The sequence below is a fragment of the Harpia harpyja genome, chromosome 15, assembly GCF_026419915.1.
Source record: "Harpia harpyja isolate bHarHar1 chromosome 15, bHarHar1 primary haplotype, whole genome shotgun sequence".
In the NCBI taxonomy this organism is placed as follows: Eukaryota; Metazoa; Chordata; class Aves; order Accipitriformes; family Accipitridae; genus Harpia; species Harpia harpyja.
In genome coordinates, this window is record NC_068954.1 from 12,452,379 (window position 1) to 12,475,541 (window position 23,163).

At 35.7% G+C, this 23,163-nt stretch overlaps 1 protein-coding gene across 3 annotated transcripts in view; it reads left to right on the plus strand.

Annotated features, from left to right (window-relative positions):
- The window catches only part of SMC6 (structural maintenance of chromosomes 6), a 39,053-nt gene that overhangs the window by 1,356 nt on the left and 14,534 nt on the right, over window positions 1-23,163 (plus strand). For 2 of the 3 annotated variants that reach the window (XM_052809180.1, XM_052809179.1), the window contains exons 2-20: window positions 1,366-1,522; window positions 3,980-4,116; window positions 5,597-5,714; window positions 6,507-6,612; window positions 7,778-7,914; window positions 8,468-8,529; window positions 9,818-9,898; window positions 11,432-11,533; window positions 11,720-11,839; window positions 11,944-12,042; window positions 13,157-13,303; window positions 13,685-13,773; window positions 14,257-14,421; window positions 15,406-15,584; window positions 16,670-16,871; window positions 17,012-17,126; window positions 19,896-20,056; window positions 21,789-21,924; window positions 22,876-22,956. In XM_052809180.1, coding sequence (XP_052665140.1) covers window positions 3,985-4,116; window positions 5,597-5,714; window positions 6,507-6,612; window positions 7,778-7,914; window positions 8,468-8,529; window positions 9,818-9,898; window positions 11,432-11,533; window positions 11,720-11,839; window positions 11,944-12,042; window positions 13,157-13,303; window positions 13,685-13,773; window positions 14,257-14,421; window positions 15,406-15,584; window positions 16,670-16,871; window positions 17,012-17,126; window positions 19,896-20,056; window positions 21,789-21,924; window positions 22,876-22,956 — 2,232 coding nt within the window. In that variant the 5' untranslated portion in view covers window positions 1,366-1,522; window positions 3,980-3,984. The remainder of the gene's footprint in view (window positions 1-1,365; window positions 1,523-3,979; window positions 4,117-5,596; window positions 5,715-6,506; window positions 6,613-7,777; window positions 7,915-8,467; window positions 8,530-9,817; window positions 9,899-11,431; window positions 11,534-11,719; window positions 11,840-11,943; window positions 12,043-13,156; window positions 13,304-13,684; window positions 13,774-14,256; window positions 14,422-15,405; window positions 15,585-16,669; window positions 16,872-17,011; window positions 17,127-19,895; window positions 20,057-21,788; window positions 21,925-22,875; window positions 22,957-23,163) is intronic. The other variant, XM_052809181.1, reaches the window with a different exon arrangement.

Below are 23,163 nucleotides of genomic sequence, written 5' to 3' on the forward strand. Positions count from 1 at the left end.
GTACAACTGCATTGCAATGGAAACTGTGGAAAGTGATGCCATTGGTTAAGTTGGAACATGGGTGGGCATCAGTGCATGTTGCTTCCAGTGGATGCAGCCTCTGTTTTCCTATACTTTGGTGTTAACAGGGTAAATGCTTTTCTACTATAACATGTAATAGTCCTAATAGTTTTATACGGCACATTTGAGGATTGTGTTTTTCTTTTGTGCTCTCGTTACATGCGTGACAATTACTTGTAATAATTTGTAGTGATCCTGTGATGTTTTCAGAATTGGATCTGTCTTGCCCTTACTTGTTCCTGACTTACAGCTACAGTTTTTATTCTGAACTGTATGCTCTTACATTCTATGGCAGTAAAGTTCATTTTCTCTATTAAATCAGTACTTCCATTTTGTCTTTCTGAGTAACAGTCAGGTTCTTGTTTGAATTATTGATGTTCCTGACTCTGTCATCAGAGGTTTCCTTTAGCATAGTCCTACTTTATATTGCAATATAAACATAAATTTAGACTTCAGTTTTTAAATATGATGCCTGGTCCATTAAAAAAAACTTCTGTTAACATTTGTCAGTAGTGTCCGTTGTTGGCTTCCTATTAGTCTATTACGAATCTTAAAATACTTGCACTAATATATGTTTTTGCCAGTTTAACTGTTTCCAATATAGTATTGCACATTTGAATAACCTTCAGATACGTCAGATCAGCTACTTTTCCTTTGCCTTGAGTAGTTATTCCAAACTGTTTTTAGTCATGGTGAGTGCTGCTAAGACTGAAATCAACTGTTTTTTCAATTAAAAACTTAATGAGGAAAATTAGGGGTGTCTTGGTGCAAGAGTTTTGGAAGCAATTAATGTAAAAAAAGGAACTTTTTCTGTCAAAAAAAAAGTAAAGATTAGCGTATGTGTCATTTTATGTGGGTTTTTAATTTTTTTAATGTTATTTCTTTCTTTAGCTTTTAAAGCTTTGTTTCTTGTGAAGTCGTATTAGTGGATTCCTTGTTGCTTCAGTCAGTTTCTCTTTCCTTCTGGCTTTTTTGTGCTCGCTGTAGGTATTACATCCGCTGGTACTTGTCAGAATGATTTCTGAGGCTACTTCCATAAAGTTTGCTTGCAGTTTCAGTTTAAGTTTTGTTTGCAGTACTAGTTCTTCAAGAGTTCCGTGGTGGAGACTGTTCTGTCCTTTGCCTTCGTCACGCTTAGATTACATGAGTGAGTTTTCTTCTAGGTTATTTTGTCCTGTTTTGCACTCTTACACTCTCTTTTTCTTAAATGTCCAAATGGTATAGTGATGGAACTCCTAGCCCTGATCTTTAGTTCAGACATTAATAATGACAACATTTAAAACTTGTGTTTTCCCTTCTTTCTAGAGAGAGATTTCAATGGAACAGCAAACTGAATGAATGCTTGTCTTCGTTTTTGGGTGATGGATAAATTCAAAGAGCATACAAGTGACTCTTTCCTGGTCTGAGTGATTTAAGCATAAAGACATGTTTATGTAGGAAACTGAAAGTAGCATAGCAAAAGGTATGTAACTGAATCATGAAGTGTATTTGCTCCTTGGTTTCTATGTGTATGGTATTAAATTACATAATGTAAAAAGGAAATGACAGATTTCGTGTAAATAGTTAACGGATATAATAATAATCCAGTACTTGTTCTGAAATCCCTGCCATACAAAATTATTGCAAGAACGTCAGATGGGAAGTTTATTGCATTTCTGTATTTGCTTTGGATTTTGTTCATTGCACTTAGTGGAAAGAGATGCATATTATTTTTTTCTTTAATAATTTAGATACTGTGTCAAAGAAAATTAATGAGGGAATTATTAGAACCTGTATTTTATAAAACAGTCAATGAATATCTAGAATAGAAATGAAATACTCTTTGTAATGATGTAACAAATTTTAATGTCTGTGGTGTTTTGTATAATAAATGCTATTGTCTCTGGTGCTTGGTAGTATGAGCTATCTGACCTTTTATCAGTTGAAATCAGGCTGTAGTTTGGCCAGAACATGAAGCTGGCACAAATAAAAGAAGCACACTCTTTCTCCACAATGACCCAAATGTACAGATGTGCATGGTGAAATGGTTGGGGAACTCATCTCATTTAAAAGGAAAAAGCTTTTTCCATTAATTTTCAGTAGAATCAATGCTGTGTAATTATTCTGCTGCATAAAGAGCTGCTTGAACTCAGGGGGATGAGACAGATACAGAAGAGGCAGAGGGAGGAAAGACTGTTCCTCTCCGTTGCAGTGCTAGTTCTTATGACTAAAGTTGTAATTTAACAGTCTTTATTTCACTGAGTTCTTTGTAGATTCTTCAAGTTATTAATCCTAAAACATTTAAAGAGAGAATGTGGAACAAGACCCACAGAGAAGCTCTGGGAGGGCCTGAGGGCTTTACTGCTGTGCTGATCCACCCAGCTTTCTCATGGATCCTGTCATCTTCCTTGCAGGGCACAGGAAATCACATTAGGAACTGTTAGACCGACCTGCCTGCCTTCCCTCCTGGATAGTCCCATCTGTCCTGTGGGACAAGGAAGTGGTCGCTCATTATCATAAATGCGTCTGTGACTAGAAGTGTTCTGTTGTCCAAGCCCCTAGTATCTTTAGTCTCTACACAGTTTGGTCTCAAACCATGCAGTGTCTCCAACACTGGTCATTCTTTCCTTTCCTGCACCCCACCCCATATTTTTTTTAAATTATTATTTTTCTTTATTTTCCTAAATAAACTCAGCCTACTCTTAGGCCATGTGTCATGCAGTGATCTTTCTACAGCAGTGGATATTAATTGCATTGAATGCATCTGAATTTTGCTCCAACTGGTGAGATGCATTTAAGTTTGTTGCCATCTTCCCTAGAAGGGAGCTCTAGATTAAATTCTAGTAAACAAAGTTGTCTGAGTAGGAGAACATACTCCATTTCAGAAACTTTTTGATGTCAGAAAACTATGCAGTTGATGTCAGTTTTAGCCTGTTTTGGACACTTACCAGTAGGTGACTTAACTACTGGCAAATAAAAAGATTGTGCATTGCCTTTGTATAAGCAGGACCTTGCTTCTACTTTGGGCAAAAGTATGTGAACTTCCATGTTTTGTGTAGTGCTTTGGGACTCTAGGTATGAAGAATGTAATATGTACTTCTGGGGGAATAAAAACCATGCCCTAAGGTTACAGTTACAGAAAGTGTGAGATTTTGACTAATCTTGATGCCTGTTCAGTTTTATGTGACTTTAATAACCTTGTTACTTTTGCAAGATGTGTTTCTGACCAGTCATATTAGTGCAGGAAGTCTGTGTGTTTATTCATTTGTAGAGGAAAAATATATATAAATATATATATATGTTCTCTATATAGAGAATTGTTATCCTTCATTAGTAAAATAACAGCGTTTTATTTACTGTGATCACATTATACTGCCTCACAAAAGCAGGGTGGGTGTGTGAAAGAAACAGCACAGGAACAGTGCTATGAATATAATTTTCCTTTATTCTGCATATTAATTTTCTAGGCATTTGTCAACTGCATATAATTAATACATTTTCTTTTTGGCTACGCAGCTCACTTTAATCAAACCTGCATTGAGGCTGCTGATTATACTACAATAGCTATGTACTTTTTACAACTTAATCTTCAACTCCATTACTAACCAAAAACAATTCTAGCAAATATCCCAGTCTAATGTACCAAGGAAAACAGAATCAAGGTTGATTTTTTTTTTTTTAATCAACAAACAAATTCAGCTTGATTAGAATAATGAAGTTGTGTTTCTTCTGTTCCAATACAACTTCTTCATAGTAAGCTTAGGCTTAAATTCACTGAGATTTCAGTTCTGAGAAAGTATTTGTTTGGTGCAATGTTTGCTATGATCTTAATATTTCTTTTACCAAAGTAAATAAATAGGTATGTCTGTGCTATCATCTGTAGGTATGTTTTCATCTATGAGACTGAAACCTATAATCTTTCATTACTTTCATTTTTCAGTACTCATGGGTAAGAGAAAGGAAGAAAGTATTTCAAAGCCTGGATCCCATAAAAGGCAGAGACAAGAATACGCAGATGAACATAGTGATGAGTCTAATGAAGAAGAAAATTCACAGTCATCAGCTGATAGTAATTCGGTAAGTTGTTTAAAAAGTTTTGTGGAGGGGAAGATATAAGAAAAAGTTGATATAAAAAGGTTCTGTGCCTTTGGTTGACATTGAAATAAATGTCTTGCATGTAGGCTTCAGTGGAACCAATATAAAAGAAACTAGAGGTAATGTCTGTGATGAGGACTTCTGCATGAGTTCATTCTTACCTTATTTCTTTTGGGTCATGTAGTTATAACAGTTGATCATGAAATAACAGTTTGGTTTTATAGAATGAGTACTACTGAAGTTCTCAAATAACCAAATAAAGGAAACAGATTTTGTTTGATAGAAGTATGGTATATTTTCTTTATGGCTGTAGTAAAAGCAGAGAAAATATTTAGAAAACAAATTATTTACTGAAAGAAGTACCAACTACTTGTTTGTTTTGCATAGCTGACACTTTCAAATTACTCAAAAAAAAAAAAAATCTAGTGTTTGAAATGTGTATTTTGATGGAGATGAAACTTGAAAATAGGAATACCACTTTTTTTCTGCTTTTCTGTAATAGTTGAATTCTAATTTGATGAAGAATTTTTAGAAATAATTTCTGAGATTGCAAATAGTGTCTTGTGTGTTATACCGTCTTGTGTGTTTAGACTCGACAGTAGGAACCATTTCTTTACTGAGAGGGTGGTCAAACATTGCAACAGACTTCCTAGAGAGGTGGTCGATTCCCCAGGCCTCTAACTGTTTGAGTCATTTGGACAATGCCCTTAATAACTTGCTTTTAACTTTGGTCAGCCCTGAAGTGGTCAGGCAGTTCAACTAGATAATCGTTGTAGGTCCCTTCCAACTGAAATAGTCTCTTCTATTCTATAAGACACCATGGTTCATTTTTGGTATGCAGAAGCATTATTCCTCACTTCATTTTCTTGAGCAGCAGCTGTTCTGTGTCATTGGCTTGCTTATATTTCCTGATGACTTTGCTTTTGCTTTTTTAGAAAATTTTGCTTTTCTGAAGCACTGGCGATAATCCTGAAGTTTCCTGTCAAAACAATACTTCACCAGTTGAACAGTGGGCTGTCCCACTTCTAGTTTCATTTCCCCCTTCCTGATGTAACTTAATTTCCCTTGTTCTAAGCTGTGCTAAGAATTCTCACAAATACTATTATTCAAGTAACAAAAAAGTCTTTCTATGATGCTCTTTACTGCTCTGACAGCTGTATAGAATCTATGATCTTAATCTTTTATATTGTATTAATTATAAGTTAGTCATGGGGAGAACTGAAAGTTACTATGGGTGAGTGATCAGCTTTGGTAACTGTTTTCCCCTTGTTTTATTATGTAACTGCTCTGTAGCAAGTAACTTTTCATAGTGTCATGAAACCCTTCTGATTTCCTTGTAGCTTGTAACCATTGATGTTTTATATCATGCTGTCGCTTGGATTCTCATTATATTTAAAAAAAGATAAACTGTATCTCATTAAAATGCATACATAACACCAGTTTTAATTGTTAAATCCTTTAGACTGTAGGGGAAGTTGGGATAATTGAAAGTATCCAGCTGAAGAACTTTATGTGCCATTCAATGCTGGGGCCTTTTCAGTTTGGATCAAATCTCAATTTTGTTGTTGGAAGCAATGGAAGTAAGTATTAATTGCATCATTTCTTTGTCAAAGAACACTTCTGTTAATAATTTAGAAGATGTAATTTTTATTTGAAAAAGAATTGCTAGCCATCTTTTAGGAATGGAGAGATATTCATTTTTGGACTTGGGAACCTCACAGGTCTATCCCAGTAGTGTTGAAAAATTTAGGTCTTAAATTTGGAGATTTGCAAAAGATAATGTGAATATAAATCTTCTCATAGCTAAATCATACATAAACTTATATTTAAACTAAATGTACTTGTATGTTCACTATTAAATGCACAGTAATTGTCCAAGTATATGTCATGTAGAAACTGTTATAGGAGAAGGAAGTGATATTTATGCAAGTTCACTTCTTTTGGAGAGAGAATTTCAAAAATTAAACAAAAATTTTGAAAGAGAGCTTAAAACCCTTCAGATAAAGGTTATATGATATCAATGGTAATGTGTGTTTGATTTCTTTTGTCATATACATATTTTCTGTATGCTTGTAAGGAAAGAGAGATTCTTTCCTCTTGAGATAAGGCATCTTATTGAATGTAAACTGCTAAATAGAAGTAACAGAAGTTTGGCTTAGCATGTTTGTGTTTTTGGGGGGGGGGGCAACCTTGGAAGTAGCGGATGTTTTTCTAGAGTTTTTGCTATTTTATATGTTTGTTCAATAGAGACAGAATTTGGACTTTAAGTGCATTAATACATAAGCAGTCAAACAAAAATCTGTAATATGGGTGAACTTTATGAAGAGTTACAATAACTTATTTTTAAAAAAAGTTCAATGCTTCTATTACAGGTGGGAAAAGTTCTGTATTAACTGCTCTTATTGTTGGACTTGGTGGAAAAGCCACTGCAACTAATAGAGGTTCCTCATTAAAAATGTTTGTACGAGATGGAGAGACGTAAGTAAAACTTTCTTAGTGTTAAAGTTGAACATGTTGTTTAGTGATTGTGATTCAGGTTAGCTGATCAGTTTTCCGTTCACCTTTGTTTCCTCTACCAGATTTGAATAAAAACCATAACACTGAAGAGATCATATTTAAACAAAAAAAAAAACCCCTGAACTGAAAACAAAAACCACGTTAGAAATTTTACCAGTAATTTACCAGTAGTATACCATTATCTCTGAACTAGCTAACAGTGATAAGTCCTGCATATTGCCCAGTTCTTGTGTATTACTTCCATGACGTACTTGGATATCTTACAGAAGAATTGAGTTCATTAGAAAAACATTAATTGGAAACTAGTTATCATTGTTCTGTGAGCAGTGAGGTTAATTCTTTTTCTGTCTTTCTGGTGACATGAATGTATATACAATACAAAGACCTTGACATATAGGTGGATTATTAAACATGCAGGAAGTGGATTCATGTCTGCTGCAAGAGTGGGGATAACATGTTTAGGGGAATCAATAAAAAGATAGGAGAGGAGGTTTAAGAGTTTACATTTACATAAAGCTGTAACTCAGAATCCCAGGCTCTTCTTTTCAGAGGTGCTTAGAGTAAAATTGTTGGCAGTGCCTGCCTTATGTATAATACCTTAGTGTTTCAGCATTCACTTGAGAAACAGAAAATCTGAATTCAGAACTGAAACCACATCCCATCTCTTCTAGAAGAACACCTTAAGCATTTTGCTATAGATTACTTTGGTTAGGGATGGCTGTAGAAGCCAGTATTCTACGGAAGTCAGTTTGGGGACTGGAGAACAACCAAAACAGCAACTTGATTCTGCAACCTAAAGATGGGGACACTCAGATGGGAAGGGCAGGTGGGGGAAATCTGTTCTCACAACTACTTGCTTTTGGCTCATGATTTATCTGAATCATAGAAGGTGCAGACAGGTCAGTGTATGGCAGCCTTTATGGCCATATGCCTCCAGTGCTGTTTTGGCTTAAACAACATAAATATATCTTGTTGCGATTGGTACTATGACTGACTTCCAGTTGTGACCTGTACAAGATATTACAATTTTTGTGGAAAAATAGAATGTTCTGATGTTTTGTTTTGGTTTTTTTTTTTTAAGATTTGGAACTAATTTTAGTTGTCTCTTATTATTTTTATTTTTTAGTTCTGCAGATATTTCCATAACATTGCGAAACCGAGGCAGAGATGCATTTAAACCAGAAGTGTATGGTGGCTCTATTATTGTGAATCAGCACATTACTCTGGATGGAAGCAGAAGTTATAGACTGAAAAGCAAATCTGGTTGGTGGTAGTTTGTCTTGTTCTCAGTCTTAGAAGCTCTTTAAATGTTTTCATTGCTTTAAATGCCTTGATGTTAGTAAAGGATAATGTTTCTCATTTCATTCATCATTCAAGGATGATGTATTTTTTGTGTTTACCTTAGACTAAGAATATTTTAGCACGTCAAAAGCAGTTGTGTCTGGTTGTGCATGATGTGAGGTAATACAGTATTTGTCTTTAAGAATATCTGCTTGTATGATGAGGCTGAACATATTTTTTAGTCTGTTTGAGTTTTTGTTGAATTTGCTGATTTACCTGAATTCTTTTACAGAGGGTTTATGAGGCAAGGAGGGACTTTAATTAGAAGTCTTTCTGTACAAATGCAAATACATCAGAAAGATTAAAAACCCCAACCAAACAGTGTTTCTGATTTAGGAATAAATCTGTGTTACAAAAATACTAATCTCATTTTTTACATTTACTAAGAACCACTAGATTGAACAGTAGGCTAGGGCATTGTATGTCTCTTTACTTTGCATCTATTGGTGCTTTTCCTTTCTTTTTTTACCATTAGGGACCTTAATTTCTTCAAAGAAAGAGGAACTCATAGGAATACTGGATCACTTTAATATACAGGTAATTGTGACGGTGTTTAAATTCTGTGCAATTTAAGATATCAGCATGTGATGTTATAATTCTTCAAATAAAAAACAATGTTCCATTTTGTTAAATGAGAGGTTCACCACTTCTGTATTCTTTCAAGATCAAATGCAATGGCAAAAGAAAATTGAAATTTATACTTCATACAATGCAGAATAAGATTCTGTCCCAGACAGATAAGTATTTGCTATCATCTGTGAGCCATGAGTCATGAGGAGCGGCTGAGGGATCTGGGGTTGTTCAGTCTAGAAAAGAGGAGGCTGAGGGGAGACCTTATTGCTCTCTACAACTACCTGAAAGGGGGTTGTAGTGAGGTGGGTGCTGGTCTCTTCTGTCAGGTGGCTGGAGATAGGACAAGAGGAAATGGCCTCAAGTTGAGGCAAGGGAGATTTAGATTAGATGTTAGGAAAAATTTTTTTACTGAGAGGGTTGTCAAACATTGGAATGGGCTGCCCAGGGAAGTGGTTGAGTCACCATCCCTGGAGATACTAAAAAAGCGAGTGGACAGGGTACTCCAGGGCATGGTTTAGGGGGCATGGTTAATGGTTGGACTTGATGATCTTGAAGGTCTTTTCCAACCTAAATGATTCTATGATTCTATGTATGCTGTTAATGAAAGTCTTAGCATATGTAGGTTTCTTTCATACCTGGAGCTTTTTTTTCTGCTCATTATTTCAGTTTCTGCTGTTGCAGAAATTTGAGTGTATTTTTGCTGCTTACATGATTAAGGAAAGATCAGGTAGTACACATGAAGTTTAAAACATTCAACATATTCAGCCTTTCAAATAATATAAACTTCTGTTAGTACATATTGATTTTATTTTGTGGAAACTTCTGTAAGAATATATGGGGCAATTCATTCCATTTAATGCAATACTTTGATCAATTAAATAATGAGAAATTAAACAGTATTGGATAAAATTCCTAATGTGGATCTTGTTAAATAAATGGGAAAAACAGGCGCTGTCTTTCTACAAGTCAGTTATTCTCCTGGAAACCGTTCCTTAGTTGTCCTTGTTGTGGTTCTAATTTGTATTTGATGGAGTTGAATCTTTTAAATTTTTTCATTGTTTTTGTTGTTGGTTTTTCTTTTTGGAAAAAAAGGGGTGAGAGGAGTAGAAAAATTAATTACTGGATCTGCTTCTCAGCTTATTACTGAATTGCTGGGTGTGGAACAGGGAGATGATTTGCTCACTTTCATGGATATGCAGTTACATGAAAACTTTTTTACTTAAAATGAAAATAAACTCAGTTATTCTTACAGGTAGATAATCCTGTCTCTGTTTTAACCCAAGAAATGAGTAAGCACTTCTTACAGTCTAAAAATGAAGGTGACAAGTACAAGGTAAGAAAAATCATTTAACATTTTGATTAAACATTAAAATACTGATTTTAAATTTTTAGAGCTGGTATTTGGAGGAAAATAAAATCAGAATTCTTAATTTTAATGACCTGTTGTGGTTTAACTCAGGTAAGCAGCTAAGCACTACACAGCCATTTGCTCACTTCCCTTCCCTGCTGCCTTCTGCTTGGGATGGGAGAAGAGTAAAAGCAAGAAAATTTTGGGGTTGAGATAAAAATTGTTTAAAAAATGAAGGAAAGCTGGAAGAAGAAAGCAAGCAAAACAAAACAAAAGATGGAAAAGCAATCACTCACCACCTCTGATGGGTAGACCGATGCCCAGCCAGCTCCCGAGCAAAAGATAGCTAACTCCCCTAAACCCTCTCCTCTCCCTTTTTATTGCTGAGCATGATTGTGCTGGTTTGAGCTGGGATACAGTTAATTTTCTTCATAGTAGCTAATGTGGGGCTATGTTTTGGATTTGTGCTGAAAACAGTGTTGATAGTACAGGGATGTTTTAGTTACTGTGAGCAGTGCTCACACAGAGTCAAGACAGAGCCAAGGCCTTTTCTGCTTCTCACCCCACCCCATCAGCAAGGGGGCTGGGGGGGCACAAGAAGTTGGGAGTGGACACAGCTGGGACAGCTGACCCCAACTTACCAAAGGGAGATTCCATATCATACAATGTCATGTTCAGCAATATAAAGCTGGGGGAAGAAGAAGGAAGGGGAGAATGTTCAGAGTTACAGCGTTCATCTTCCCAAGTAACGGTTGCGCGTGCTGGAGCCCTCCTTTCCTGGAGATGGCTGAACACCTGCCTGCCCATGGGAAGTGGTGAATGAATTCCTTGTTTTATTTTGCTTGTGCATGTGGCTTTTGCTTTACCTATTAAACTGTTGTTCTTTCAACCCATGAGTTTTCTCACTTTTATGCTTCTGATTCTCTCCCCCATCCCACTGGTGGGGGAGTGAGCGAGCAGCTGTGTGGTGCTTAGTTGCCAGTTGGTGTTAAACCATGACAGTGACATTTTATGGGATGGAATATGTCTTTGGTTAGTTGGGGTCATCAGCCTGGTTGTATCCCCTCCTGACCTCTTGCACGCAGTGCCAGTCTATTCACTGGGAGGGCAGAGTGAGAAACAGGAGGCCATGATGCTATACAAACACTGTTCAGTGACAGCTAAAACATTACTGTGTTATCAACATTGTTTTGGTCACACACCTAAAACAGCACCATAACAGTTGCCGTGAAGAAACTTAACTCTATCCCAGCCAGACCCAGTATGCTATGTGATTGTAGCAGTCATCCACTTGCAAAAACAAATTTTTTGAATTTTTTTCTCTAAAGACATTGATAAATTTTTAAAAAAATTAGGACACTGTGGAGTTAGCTGTTAGTTCATTATTCAGAAATATCCCACTGTTTATTTTACTTTGGGTATCATTCAGCATGCATAGAGGTTGGGATGGTAATTATTTAAAGTTCATCTAGATAAGCTGCTGAATCTGACATCTTCATCTTTTTTATTCCGTTTTAGTTTTTTATGAAGGCAACTCAGCTGGAACAGATGAAAGAAGATTATTCATCTATTATGAAAACTAAAGAAAATACATGTATTCAGATAGAACAAGGAGTAGAGGTATGTAAAAGTTAAAGTAATTATTAATACAGACCTGAGCACTGAAGTAACTATAGGAGTTGAACTACATAGTTTTTGTTTGATTAGGTCTCAGTGACATTAAATTAAAAAAAAATCTATCCAAAATTTTTTATTATATCATAGCTTTTTGCACTCACAATTGAACCTTTTTCTTTTTTTTTTAAGCGTCTTCAAGAACTTAAGCGGCTTTATTGTAAAAAAAAGGAACGTTACAAAAGCATTGGGTTTGTGAATGACATGCGAAATCGTCTTGAAGATTTGAAACATAAGATGGCGTGGGCAGTGGTAAATGTCTTGTTAAAATATGTTTCCTCATATGAAACATACTTTAAATTATTCTCAATCTGCTGCGGACATTCTGATATATGCTAATATATGCTTCTGTTTAGGTAGGTGAGATGGAAAAAGAAATACAGCCAATCAAAGAAGGCATCAGAGCTGAAGAAGGAAATACAGAGAAGTTTATTCAGAAGCTAGAAGAATGCCAGGTATGTATTTGGTTTAAACCATATGTCACTCTAGTTTTGGCTCCCTGACTCAAGAATGAAAATAATATTTAAACTTTGTCCTTTAGCTTGTAAGCTATTGAAGCTGGCCATCTTAGCTTTTCACAAGCAGCTAAGAACATTCCCATCTATATACCTTTTTAGCCATCTACAACTTAACCGTAACATTTCATTCCACATTTCATTGGATGATATTAGGACATTTTGTTTTTTGTTGTTTAGTTAGGGGTATGTGTGTGTGGTTTTCATGCTGATACTTTTGTTTCAGGTAAGGGTTATATTATTTTGCCTGGGAATTTGAGATGACTAGCATTGCATATACCAGTGAGCAGTAATCTGAACTGTTTTATTGTTGAGAGTACTTACTTGATGCCTATTTCTGTAATGCTGGAGCATCTTTCAGGGATCTGTCATGTAGGTTTCCTTGGGTATCATTGCCTGTGGAAAAGATCATGATTTTGGAGACATCTTAAAGTCCAACAGGCTCTTTGAATGGTACTTAAGACTTCTGTAGGTAGCAAGAAAGAATAATTTTTCCAAACATTCAGATTCACGTATGAAATATATCTTTTGTAGAGAAACACTAGGCATCGTTATTTTGATCTTTCCAGTCTATTAAAAGTTCTTCTCCAAACTTTCTGAATTTGCACTCATTTTTCATTGATTTTTTTTTTTTTTTTATGTTTTAAAAAGTATGTCTTTGTTTTACAATTGAGGCATTTTTCATTTATGGCTGAACATGTCTGTGTAGTGTTGAAGGAACATTGTCCAGATACTGGTTTTAGTTCTTTCAATATCATGGTACTTGGCCTTATTGTATTAAGACTCCTGTGTTTGAGTAAACCATGAGTTAGAAAAGAAGGTTGCTGTTTATTTCACAGATCTGGTAGTCTGTTGGTTTACTGAGTATGTTCCTCTATTAATTTTCATTTTAGCCTATCTATAGTGGCAATGAATTGCTTTATTTTTTTTTTAAACCAAAAAAAAGCGCAAATGAGTCATGTTGGATGGATTCTTTTGAGAGAGATTTCTTCTGTAGCATTAAGAAAGTTTTGCTTCATTACTGCTTGTGTATCATTCTCTTTTTGTACCAAAGGTAAAAGTGAGTGAAGCAGAAGAAAAGTACAAAGCAATACAAGAGAAGTTAATAACAGTAAGTGAAGAAGCACAAGCCCTGCATCCTCAGCATATTTCTTTGAAGGCTGATGTGCAGGCAAGAAGAAAAGCAGTCAACGAAGCTGAGGTAGGCAAAAAGAACTTTCAAAGTTCATACAAACTTAAAGCATTAATCTTGTCCATGCACTACCCATATGCACTTCTCCATCTGTGTCTAGGTTTCCTGAATCCATAGTGCAGTTCAAAATAGGCGCAATTTACTGCCTGACTTGCAAGTAGTTTCTGTTCTGAGGCCATGGGGTTTATATTTTTATGCAGGTGTTAAGCTTAGGTCAAAATAAATATGATTAAAGTTAACTGTTATTCTTTCTTTTTCACATTCTTGAAATTCAAGTTATGTTTCTCTGTTTTGATGCAGTTCAGTGTTTATTTATTCAAAACTGTAGCTCTTTTTGAAATTATTTCTTGTTTCTATTTATTAAACTACTGTATCCTATTTCCTTCATAGGTACTTTATAACCGTTTCAAAACTGAGTTAAAACATCTGGGAAAAGACAATGAACAGCTATGTAAACGAATTGAAGAACTGAAAAGCAGGTAAGTACAAATATAGTGATTACAATTAAGGTATAAGTATGCAGGGAGTGAGCTGTTCTGATTAATGAGAAAATCTGCAGTAACAAAATTTTCTTGAAATTTCAGCAGGGTCCAGTTAAATACTTAACTATTTCCGATCCTGCTTCTTTGCATACCAAGATTTTGACTAGAATGTGATGAGGTAATTGGGCAGAAAAAAGCTTTTCTTTTTTGTTGATAACATACATTTTCTAGCTTCCATGGTGTTGCAAAACAAATATACCTTAAACTAAATGTAATAGGAACGTAACTGGGGAGAGTTATGTGTGATTACAAATTTAAAAAAAAATAAAAAATTAGTATTTATGCTTTGTAGATCTTGTAAATGCACAGAATCTTAAACATAACTTTCTCATGCATAGGTCTTTTGTGTGATACAGGTAATAAAAGTTCATGTCGCTTATAAATCTTCAGTGTGGTTTATTGAAGTATGGTCTTTTCTAGTGCTAATCAGGTTTCAGAGCCTGAAAAATTGGAAAGGCAAAGGAAAATTGCACACTTACGGGAACAGTTAAAGGCAGTCCATGATGAAGAAATAATGATTGGTCAACAGGTGGATCAGTTTCAGCAGGCTATATATAAGTGTAAGGAAGAACATGCTAGACTTAGGTAAGTTATGCTTTTTGAATGTAACTGTTTTCCTTTGTTTCAAGTTATAAGAGGTCCCTTCCTATGTACCTGCATTCCCTGAGGTATTAGGCTTCTGTTTCTATTTTTTTTTTTTCTAGTTTATCTTAGGACTTGCTAAATTTTTGTCTTTGTCACAACATGACTTAGTTTTCCAAAAGTTTCTAAATTAAGAAAACAGTTTTGTCATTAAAGGTGAAAGGTATTACTAAAGCCTGATATAAATCCATACTACCAGTTTAATGCCCTTCTTTCTTTTGCCCACCATCTGTCCCTTATTCTTTTATCATCCAATGGGCTGACTATAACTTAAATTTTGTCATGTTTAATACACTAGTACATCCTGATATGATGTCACAAGATACATAACATGATATAAGGAAATAGATTCACTCAGGGGCTGTTATTGTGCCTGTAGTTAAAGGCAAATTTATAGAGACTTTGAAGCAAATGGTTCAAACACCAATTTAGCCCATACTCAGACTAGAAAAACAAAGCACTCTTTGGCTTTGATTTGGAAACCTGAACTTGAACAATGATTACCGGGGGGATTATGGCGGTGTTGTCATTTATTGTCTTAAGAGATTTGAGAATTGTTGCTTATTGCACTTGATGTATTAGTGTAAATGTCTTTTATCAGTTATTGTAACCAACAGTAACTTTGTGTTCTGTTGAAGACCTTTGTAGAAGACGGTGAAATTGAAGCATATAATTAGAGATAAAATAAATTTATAATAATTGTTAGAAATAAGTCTTGTAAAACTGTTGCAAAGTAGTCATTTTCTTTCTTGCTTTTTTGTCTCCATGTTCCTTGAAACTTTGAAAACATTGCATGTGTAGCTAGCTGTACATTGAGGTATTAAGGTCTTGATACACTGTCCTATTAGTACTTGAAAAATGAGACTTTATTTTAATCAAATAAAGGCTTCTTAAGCTGTTGCTACTGAAAAAGTCCTGTTCTCTTAGGAGAGAAGACTGTGATGTGAAAGAAGCACTGGGTGCCAAGCAGAAACAGCTGAGAGAGCTGAAAGATAGTAAAACAAATACCTTGAAAAGATTTGGACCGCATATACCAGCATTTCTTGAAGCAGTTGAAACAGCTTACAGGCAAGGGCGCTTTAAACACAAACCTGTTGGACCTTTAGGTAAGAATGACTGCTGAAAAAGACATAATTCCTCATGGGATTTATTGCATGGCTGCTAATGTAAACAGTGATCTTTTAGAAAAACTATTTATTCTTTAAGGAGCTTCAGATATATCTTCTATACTTCCTGGACTAAAGGTTTTGTCCTGGTAGGCTATCTCTTGCTTCTGTCCTTTTAGTCATGTGAACTAGCTAACATCTACTGTTTTTCCTCATTTTCCAGCTGGTTTTGTTAAGATATTTTATGTAGTTACAATGGGAAACTTTCAGTGCACCCCTCTGACTCCCCCACACCCTCTAAGCATCAGACTGCTGTTCTTTGGCTGCTTGTTCCTTGACAGATAGCACTGTCTAGCTCTTGGACAGATTTTGTTCAAAATGTCCAGTGGTTGACTTTGTGGGCTTGTCAAACTTGGTGTTTTGCGTATAGCAACTCAGACAGAACCAACTGAGATTTTCTTGGAACATTTGGTTTCATTGTTTTTTTTTTTGACCAGCTCTGGCAGTGACTGCTACTTTCAGTTTGTGAATGAGAGTAATGGCTTCAGTATATTCTGGATGTAAGTGTAAAGGCCAAGTACTTAAGTACTTGGCATTTACTGCAGGGTAAGAACATGCAAACACATGTACTACTGAATATAGCTGATGAAAATCTTCATGTTTGTTTAACTTGCATAGTTGTTCCTCTGCCTTTACCCTTAAAGCATTAAATTGTTGATAAGCAGTCTTTGCCTTGATATACCCCTGCTGAGCTGCCATAAAATTGGTACCTTAATGGAAGTGATCTGTCAAAGATCTTGGAAGAAAATGTAGGCCTCCAAATATGTATAGGTGTCTCTATAGGAAGAGAAATTATATGTCTGTGTTCTCAGGGTAGCTTGTCTGTCGTGGAGCTCTTTATCTTTTAGTTAACTTCTCTTTTTTGGGGGGGAGGGGGGATGGGGTTTCTTCTTGTAGGAAAAGTTTATTTTAGACTCTTAAACCTGTAACACAACAAAAGAAAAACCTTGAATGGTAAAAATGCACTACTGGATGTTTTATTATGGAATGTAGCTCCTAAAGCCTTGTCTCTTATGTTTACTTAGGTGCTTTCATTCATCCGAAAGATGCTGAGCTGACCTTGGCTGTTGAATGTTGTTTAAAAAGCCTAGTTCAGGCATTTTGCTGCGATAATCATAGTGATGAAAGAACTCTTCAGCTACTGATGTCAAAATATTATCCACGTGGATTTAGACCTCAAATAATTGTAAATAAATTTCAGAATGAAGTTTATGATGTTAGACACAGGTGAGTTATGTTTTGAATTTTATTGCTTAGCCTTGATGGTTCAAATTATTATTAGTTGAAAAGAACTATTTGTAATTTTTTTTTTTTTCCTTAAAGAATCTCTGAGCTTTACGAATGGTGGTTTTTCTTCTTTTCTTTAGAGGAGTTCATCATCCAGAATTCCCATCAGTTCTCACAGCATTGGAAATAGATCATGCAGTGGTTGCCAATTGTTTGATTGATGTGAGGCGTATAGAAGCAGTCCTGCTGATTAAAGTAAGGCTCTACACTCCCTATTGGTCTCTAAAGAAAAGCGTGGGGTTTTTTTTTTTTTGTATGGAGCATATAAGATACCTTCACTGGTAGTGTCTGTAATGGACAAAAGAGGTAGAGAAAGATTCCCCCCTGCCCTGAGGAGAGGTGAGGACCCTTATGGCTCAGGAGAGGCCAACTGTATCAGTTATCACTGTTACAGTGCAGTGCACACACATGTACGTAACCACTGGAGGGCTCCCAGTAAGGCCCTCTTGGCATTTGATAAACTGTCAGCAAATGCTGTTTTCCATCATGGGTGAGACAGAGTAAACTGACATCCCATAGTAGATTTAGATACAGGGATTTATTTAAGAACTGGCAAGGTTAGATCTTTTATTTCCACACACTTACTTGTTTCCCTGCTCCTCTTCGCCAACACTACCTTCATAGGTCTTAACCTCTGTCCCCAGCAGGGAGATCACTGCTGGTCAGGGAAGGTCAGGCAGAAAATCATATTGGTTCCTGCTGTGCAGCTGCTCACAGATACCTGTTTGGGCTGTTACTGGCCAAGGTCCCTGGGTATGCCCTGGGACTTTTTTCTACAGATCTCTCCCCGTGTGTTTCCAGGATCTTCCCTGTTTCTTTCTGGGATGTTCACCACTACCTTTCTGGGCCTTTTAAGTGGTCTAGTTTCCCAGTCTAAATAGTCTGTGTGTCTGTGATCAGACTCCTAACTGCTGTCTCTGTCTGATGTCTCTTTATTAATTGGTGGCTTCAAGATGTGTCAGTTCCCTGTAGTCCGGGTGTTATCAAAATTTGCAACCAGCCCATACCAGTTATAGCTGTAGCAGGCTTGTGCTTGAGAGTTCAAAAGTTCCCTTTTAGATATTTAACCATCCACTCTTAACATGAAATTATCAGCCACCTGTTAGCATTCACAGCCAAATTTATTTTTCATCTACCACAACAACCAGAGCCCCTTTGGACTTGGCAGTGTTAAAGCATTTGAGATGAGAGAGTGCAAAGAAACATGGTTGTGGATAGAGTCTGGTAAAATAAAAAAAAAAAAAGCAATAATCAGTTATTAAGTAGGATTTGAATGAGGTGACTAGCAACTGGCATTGAATTAAGATTACATACTATTTTGATAACAATCTTTTTTGATGACCATAAAAACATGTTAATGTTTTCTGCTACTATATGATTTCTGATCTAAACTGGCTTTTTATTTTCTGTTACTACTGAAAATACCAGCTCCTGCAGATAAGATTACAGGTAAAATGTTTAAAGATAAAAATAAGATCTACGTATTTTTATTTAAAGAAAGCAGCAGAACTAATGATGCTTACTTTTTGTGGATTTTGTTTTTCTCCAGAACTACTTGTCCCAGTTTGTCCTCTGATATTCCTACTGGAAAAGAGGCAGTTTATGCTCTGTCTAGTGCAGAGCTGATTGACTGTTTATCAAGTGTGGCTGTTACTGAATGGGATATGTAACAGCTGAACTTTCTAGGCTTTTCTAATGGCAGGAATGTTAGTATTGTTCTTCCCCCTCTGCCTTACCTAACTACTGATTTTCATAACATTATTAACTTTGAACCTGCCCTGATTTTGGCTGGGACAGTTAATTTTCTTTCTAGTAGCTGGTATAGTGTTATGTTTTGGATTTAGTATGAGAATAATGTTGATAACACACTGATGTTTTCAGTTGTTGCTAAGCAGTGTTTAGACTAAGTTAGGGATTTTTTCAGCTTCTCATGCCCAGCCAGCGAGAAGGCTGGAGGGGCACAAGAAGTTGGGAGGGGACACAGCCAGGGCAGCTGACCCAAACTGGCCAAAGGGATATTCCATACCGTGTGACATCATGCCCAGTATATAAACGGGGGAGTTGGCTGGGCAGGGGCGGATCGCTGCTCGGGAACTAACTGGGCATCAATTGGCGAGTGGTGAGCAATTGCAGTGTGCATCACTTGTTTTGTATATTCCAATTCTTTTATTATTGTAATTTTATTACTGTTGTTATTATTTTCTTTCTTTCTTTCTGTTAAACTGTTCTTATCTCAACCCATGAGTTTTACTCCCCCCCGACCCCCCCCGCCCCCGATTCTCTCCCCCATCCCACTGGGTAGGAGGGGAAGCAAGTGAGTGGCTGCGTGGTGCTTAGTTGCTGGCTGGGTTTAAACCGTGACAGAGCCCAACCTGAATAATTTCAACCGAATCTGAAAAGTTGAACGGGTATGGTGTGGAAGAAATGATACTTCTGAATGGATAACATGATTGCCTTGGACAAAGGCACTTGTGACCACTTAGTCTGGCACTGGCAATATTGTTTTTTACAAGCATGTTTCCCCAAAACTTAATTGAATATTGTTTGACGTACTTCACAGCTTGCTTTGGAAGATTGTTTCCTGTATGTGTATTCTACTTTTGATAATTAAATATATCTGTGCATAGTGACCTTTTGGTTAGCGATTTCCACGCCCACCCCCACCAAATTATAAGGGACTCTTTATACTATGGAACGTACAATGCAGATAAATTTCTTCTTGAAAAGAAATGGGCAGCAAAACTAAGGGGGTGGGTTTTGAGAACATAAATGTCTTATTCAACTAAGAAAAGCAGATTCTTGACATAGATTTCTTTTTTTTCACATTCTTTCATTACTGTATTTCTTATTTTTCATTAGGAATTGAAATTATTCCTGGATGAGAGCTTCTAGATAAGTTTTAAATTGATATCTCTAATTATGGTTGCTTTTCTGTTGGTATGATAAGGCCATTGTATTTTTCAGAGTAGCCGTAAAGCTCGTGAAGTAATGCAGTTTAATCGGCCCCCAAAAAATTGTAGAGAAGCTTTCACTGCTGAAGGTGATCAAGTATTTGAAAGACGGTATTACTCTTCTGATTACCTCAGACCCAAGTTCCTAAGCAAAGATGTTGAAGCGGAAATAAGGTTAGCATCTTGTGTTGTATTTGTAAAAAGCACACTTGTTGACATGAATAGTGGAATTGCATATTTGTCTATTTGCACGTACACTAATCTCCAGTCTCTCCACTTTCTTTCTGAGATTTACGCTTCCTTTCCAAGAATTCTGGAAAACCTCTTTATTTCAATGCCTTTCTGTGATAGGTACAAACCTGAGTTGTACCTAGATATTTTTCAGCTTGTGGCATGTAAATCTTGCCCAGCAAGTAGGGATTTGCTGGGTTGAATACTCCAGGAAATCTAGTTACCTTCCTTTTTATTTTATGCTTGTTGAAAAAGAGTGTGTAGACAAAGCTGTTTCTTTAAAAATGTAATACCTGAACAGTCGTATTGTAGTTTACTGCAAAGGAAGCCTGATTATTCAAACCAAAGTTACATTGGCACATGTAGTTCTACTGGTTTCAGTCTTTGCATCTGTGTTTTCTCAGGCTTTTGACTTCACTCATGGTAGGCATCTCTGATGAACTTCACTTCCCCCCCACCCCCGATTTTATTTTTTAGGGTTTTTCTCATTACTTTCAAAATGGTAGTTTAAAAAGCCAAATGTATTTCAAAGTTTACAAACTTGAACTGTCACCGAGCAAATTGGTGACAATAGAATACTTTTAATATGTCTGTAATATCATCTGAGGCTCAAAATAAAATATTTACTTAATTTTAGTGTTAATAGCTGATAGTGTAGACAGAATTGAACATTAACAATTTATTTCTGTAAACTCAAAAGTTTTAAATATGTCAGTTAACTGTACTTTATTTATGTCAGTATATAATGAACTTCACTTAAAGATTATCTGAACTTTCAAAGTTTTATAGGCATTTCATTACCAATATTACTATAGGGGAATGATGTAGGCCAGTTAAAAAGGAAAAATGTCTTCCTCCCCCTTCAGTATTTAGCCTAAAGCAATGACACATTTATCTGGAATAGTATATGCAACTTATTAAACATTGATTCTGGGGTCAGACTTAATCAGTCCACTTCATGCATCTATAACAAAAGTTGGATTAAACACTTGTATTAAGATTATTTTTTTTTTTACTGTAATATTAGTAAAGCTTCCCCTTTCTTTTGCAGGGGTGAAAGACACAATCAAAGTCTTGCCATCTATAAATAGTAATAAAAAATAGCTTAGTTTTGCATTTCAAATAGTTTTACCACAAACCGAACGCATTAATTATGGAAATCTCTGGACACGACCTCCTTTGAGGAAGGAAAAGTATAAGACTATATAAAATACTATTTTAACATCTCTGTTACTGTATTTTTCTCTGACTTGGAAGTGTTTTGTCCTAACCAAAGTATTTGTTTTCTCTCAAGATGCAGTAGCATTTTTAGAAGTAACATCACTGCTTAGTTCAAACATTTGGCCTGTTTGTGAAAATTGCTAACAGAGGTTACAGATGGTTCAAATACATGAATGGCTTATCTGCTAGGCATTGTACTGGGACCATTAAGCAGCTGTCTGCTGGTTGTTAACTATGAATTCTGCTGTAGAGCTTTGGTGGGTTTTTTTATTAATTGTTAAAACCATCCAATGCATAACAAACTTAAGTTTTGGTTTTTTTTTTTTTTAGTGGAGTGCATTTTTAGCCTTTGTCTTGTCATGCATTTAGTTTTTCTTTGTGTATTTCTCTGTGTGTGTGCAATAAATAATATCTGTGTACTATGTAATATCTCAATATCACTTTGTTTATAAAGTCACTTGGAGAAAGAAATTGAAAACAAAAAGTCACAGTTGACAGCATCTCAGCAACGTTTATATTCCATTGAAAAGGAGATTAGGCAGAATGAAGATCATCTTCACAGTCTTCGACGACACCAAAAAGAACTACAGGTAAAAATAGGAACAGTGTTAGTTTTTAGAAACTGGTCAGTCTTTCTCTATTTCATTTTGACTTCTGCAATATATTTTGAGTGGATGATAGTTTTTAATGTTTATCCCTACTTTTCTTTTTTGCCTTCATGTTGTTTACTTTTGTAGTATGTTTTCGTTATTTAGGACGGAATGATAGAGGCCACATCAATCCTAGCATATGCTGCTTATGCTGCTGTTTCTGTATGGTATCTTCCCCGCCCCCCCCGCCCCTTGTGCTAAATCTCACAAATTTTCTACTGCTTTTTTTTTTGACACAGATAGAAAGTTGTTGCAATATTTGATGCAAGTTTCTTTTCCCTGCTTCCCCTTCCTTTATTTCTGTTGAGCCTTGCCTCTTCATTCCCAGAATCTTGTTTCTCTTCATGCTTTTTATTTATATTCTTAACCCATTTTAATATGATGAATACTTCACCTTTAAGTTTTCTTAATTTTAATTTCTTTATAAACCATTCTACAACTACTAGTTTTCTTTCTTTGTTTTCCAGTACTTCTAGGTAATATATATATTTGTGGTGGCCAGTGATGTTACAGTTAGGCAGCATAAGATAATATGTACTATATAAGGTTATATTCAGTAAATTACAAATAAGAACCAGTAAAAAACCTGGCACATGGACTTAAATTGCTGAAAATAAATATTTGAAGGAAAAATAAAATATATTTTATTCAATTGTCATGTTGAAAGGAAATACAATAATAACTTAATGATTTAAAGTGCATGTGACTCTCAGAACAAGGAATATCTTATAAAAATGGATTCCATAGGTAAGTGGGAAGAGTTCTGTTTTTTGTAGGCAATAGCGAAACTAAAAGATGAAATATCTTGCTTTCTGTGTTGACTTAAATGAACAAGTGTGAACTTTTCTCTTTAGATAAGCTTAAGAATATTTATTTTCTTTTTCTTTTCAGATAAAAATAAGAACAACAAATGCAGAAATAGCAGATATTGAAAATATGGAAGAACACCAGTCAGTGGACATCCGTACATTAGTAAGAATAGGTTACCAAATTATGTCTAATAAGGATGTGAAATAATGTCTTTTAATGTTGGCAGTGTTTTGGAATAAGCAGATACTGTAGATTTTCAATTAGTGTACAAGTTGGATAAATAGTGAAGAATGTAACACTTTATAGAATTTCCACAATCATGGCAATGGCATAATTTTATTTATTTTTCGTGAGTTTTTCTTCCTTTTT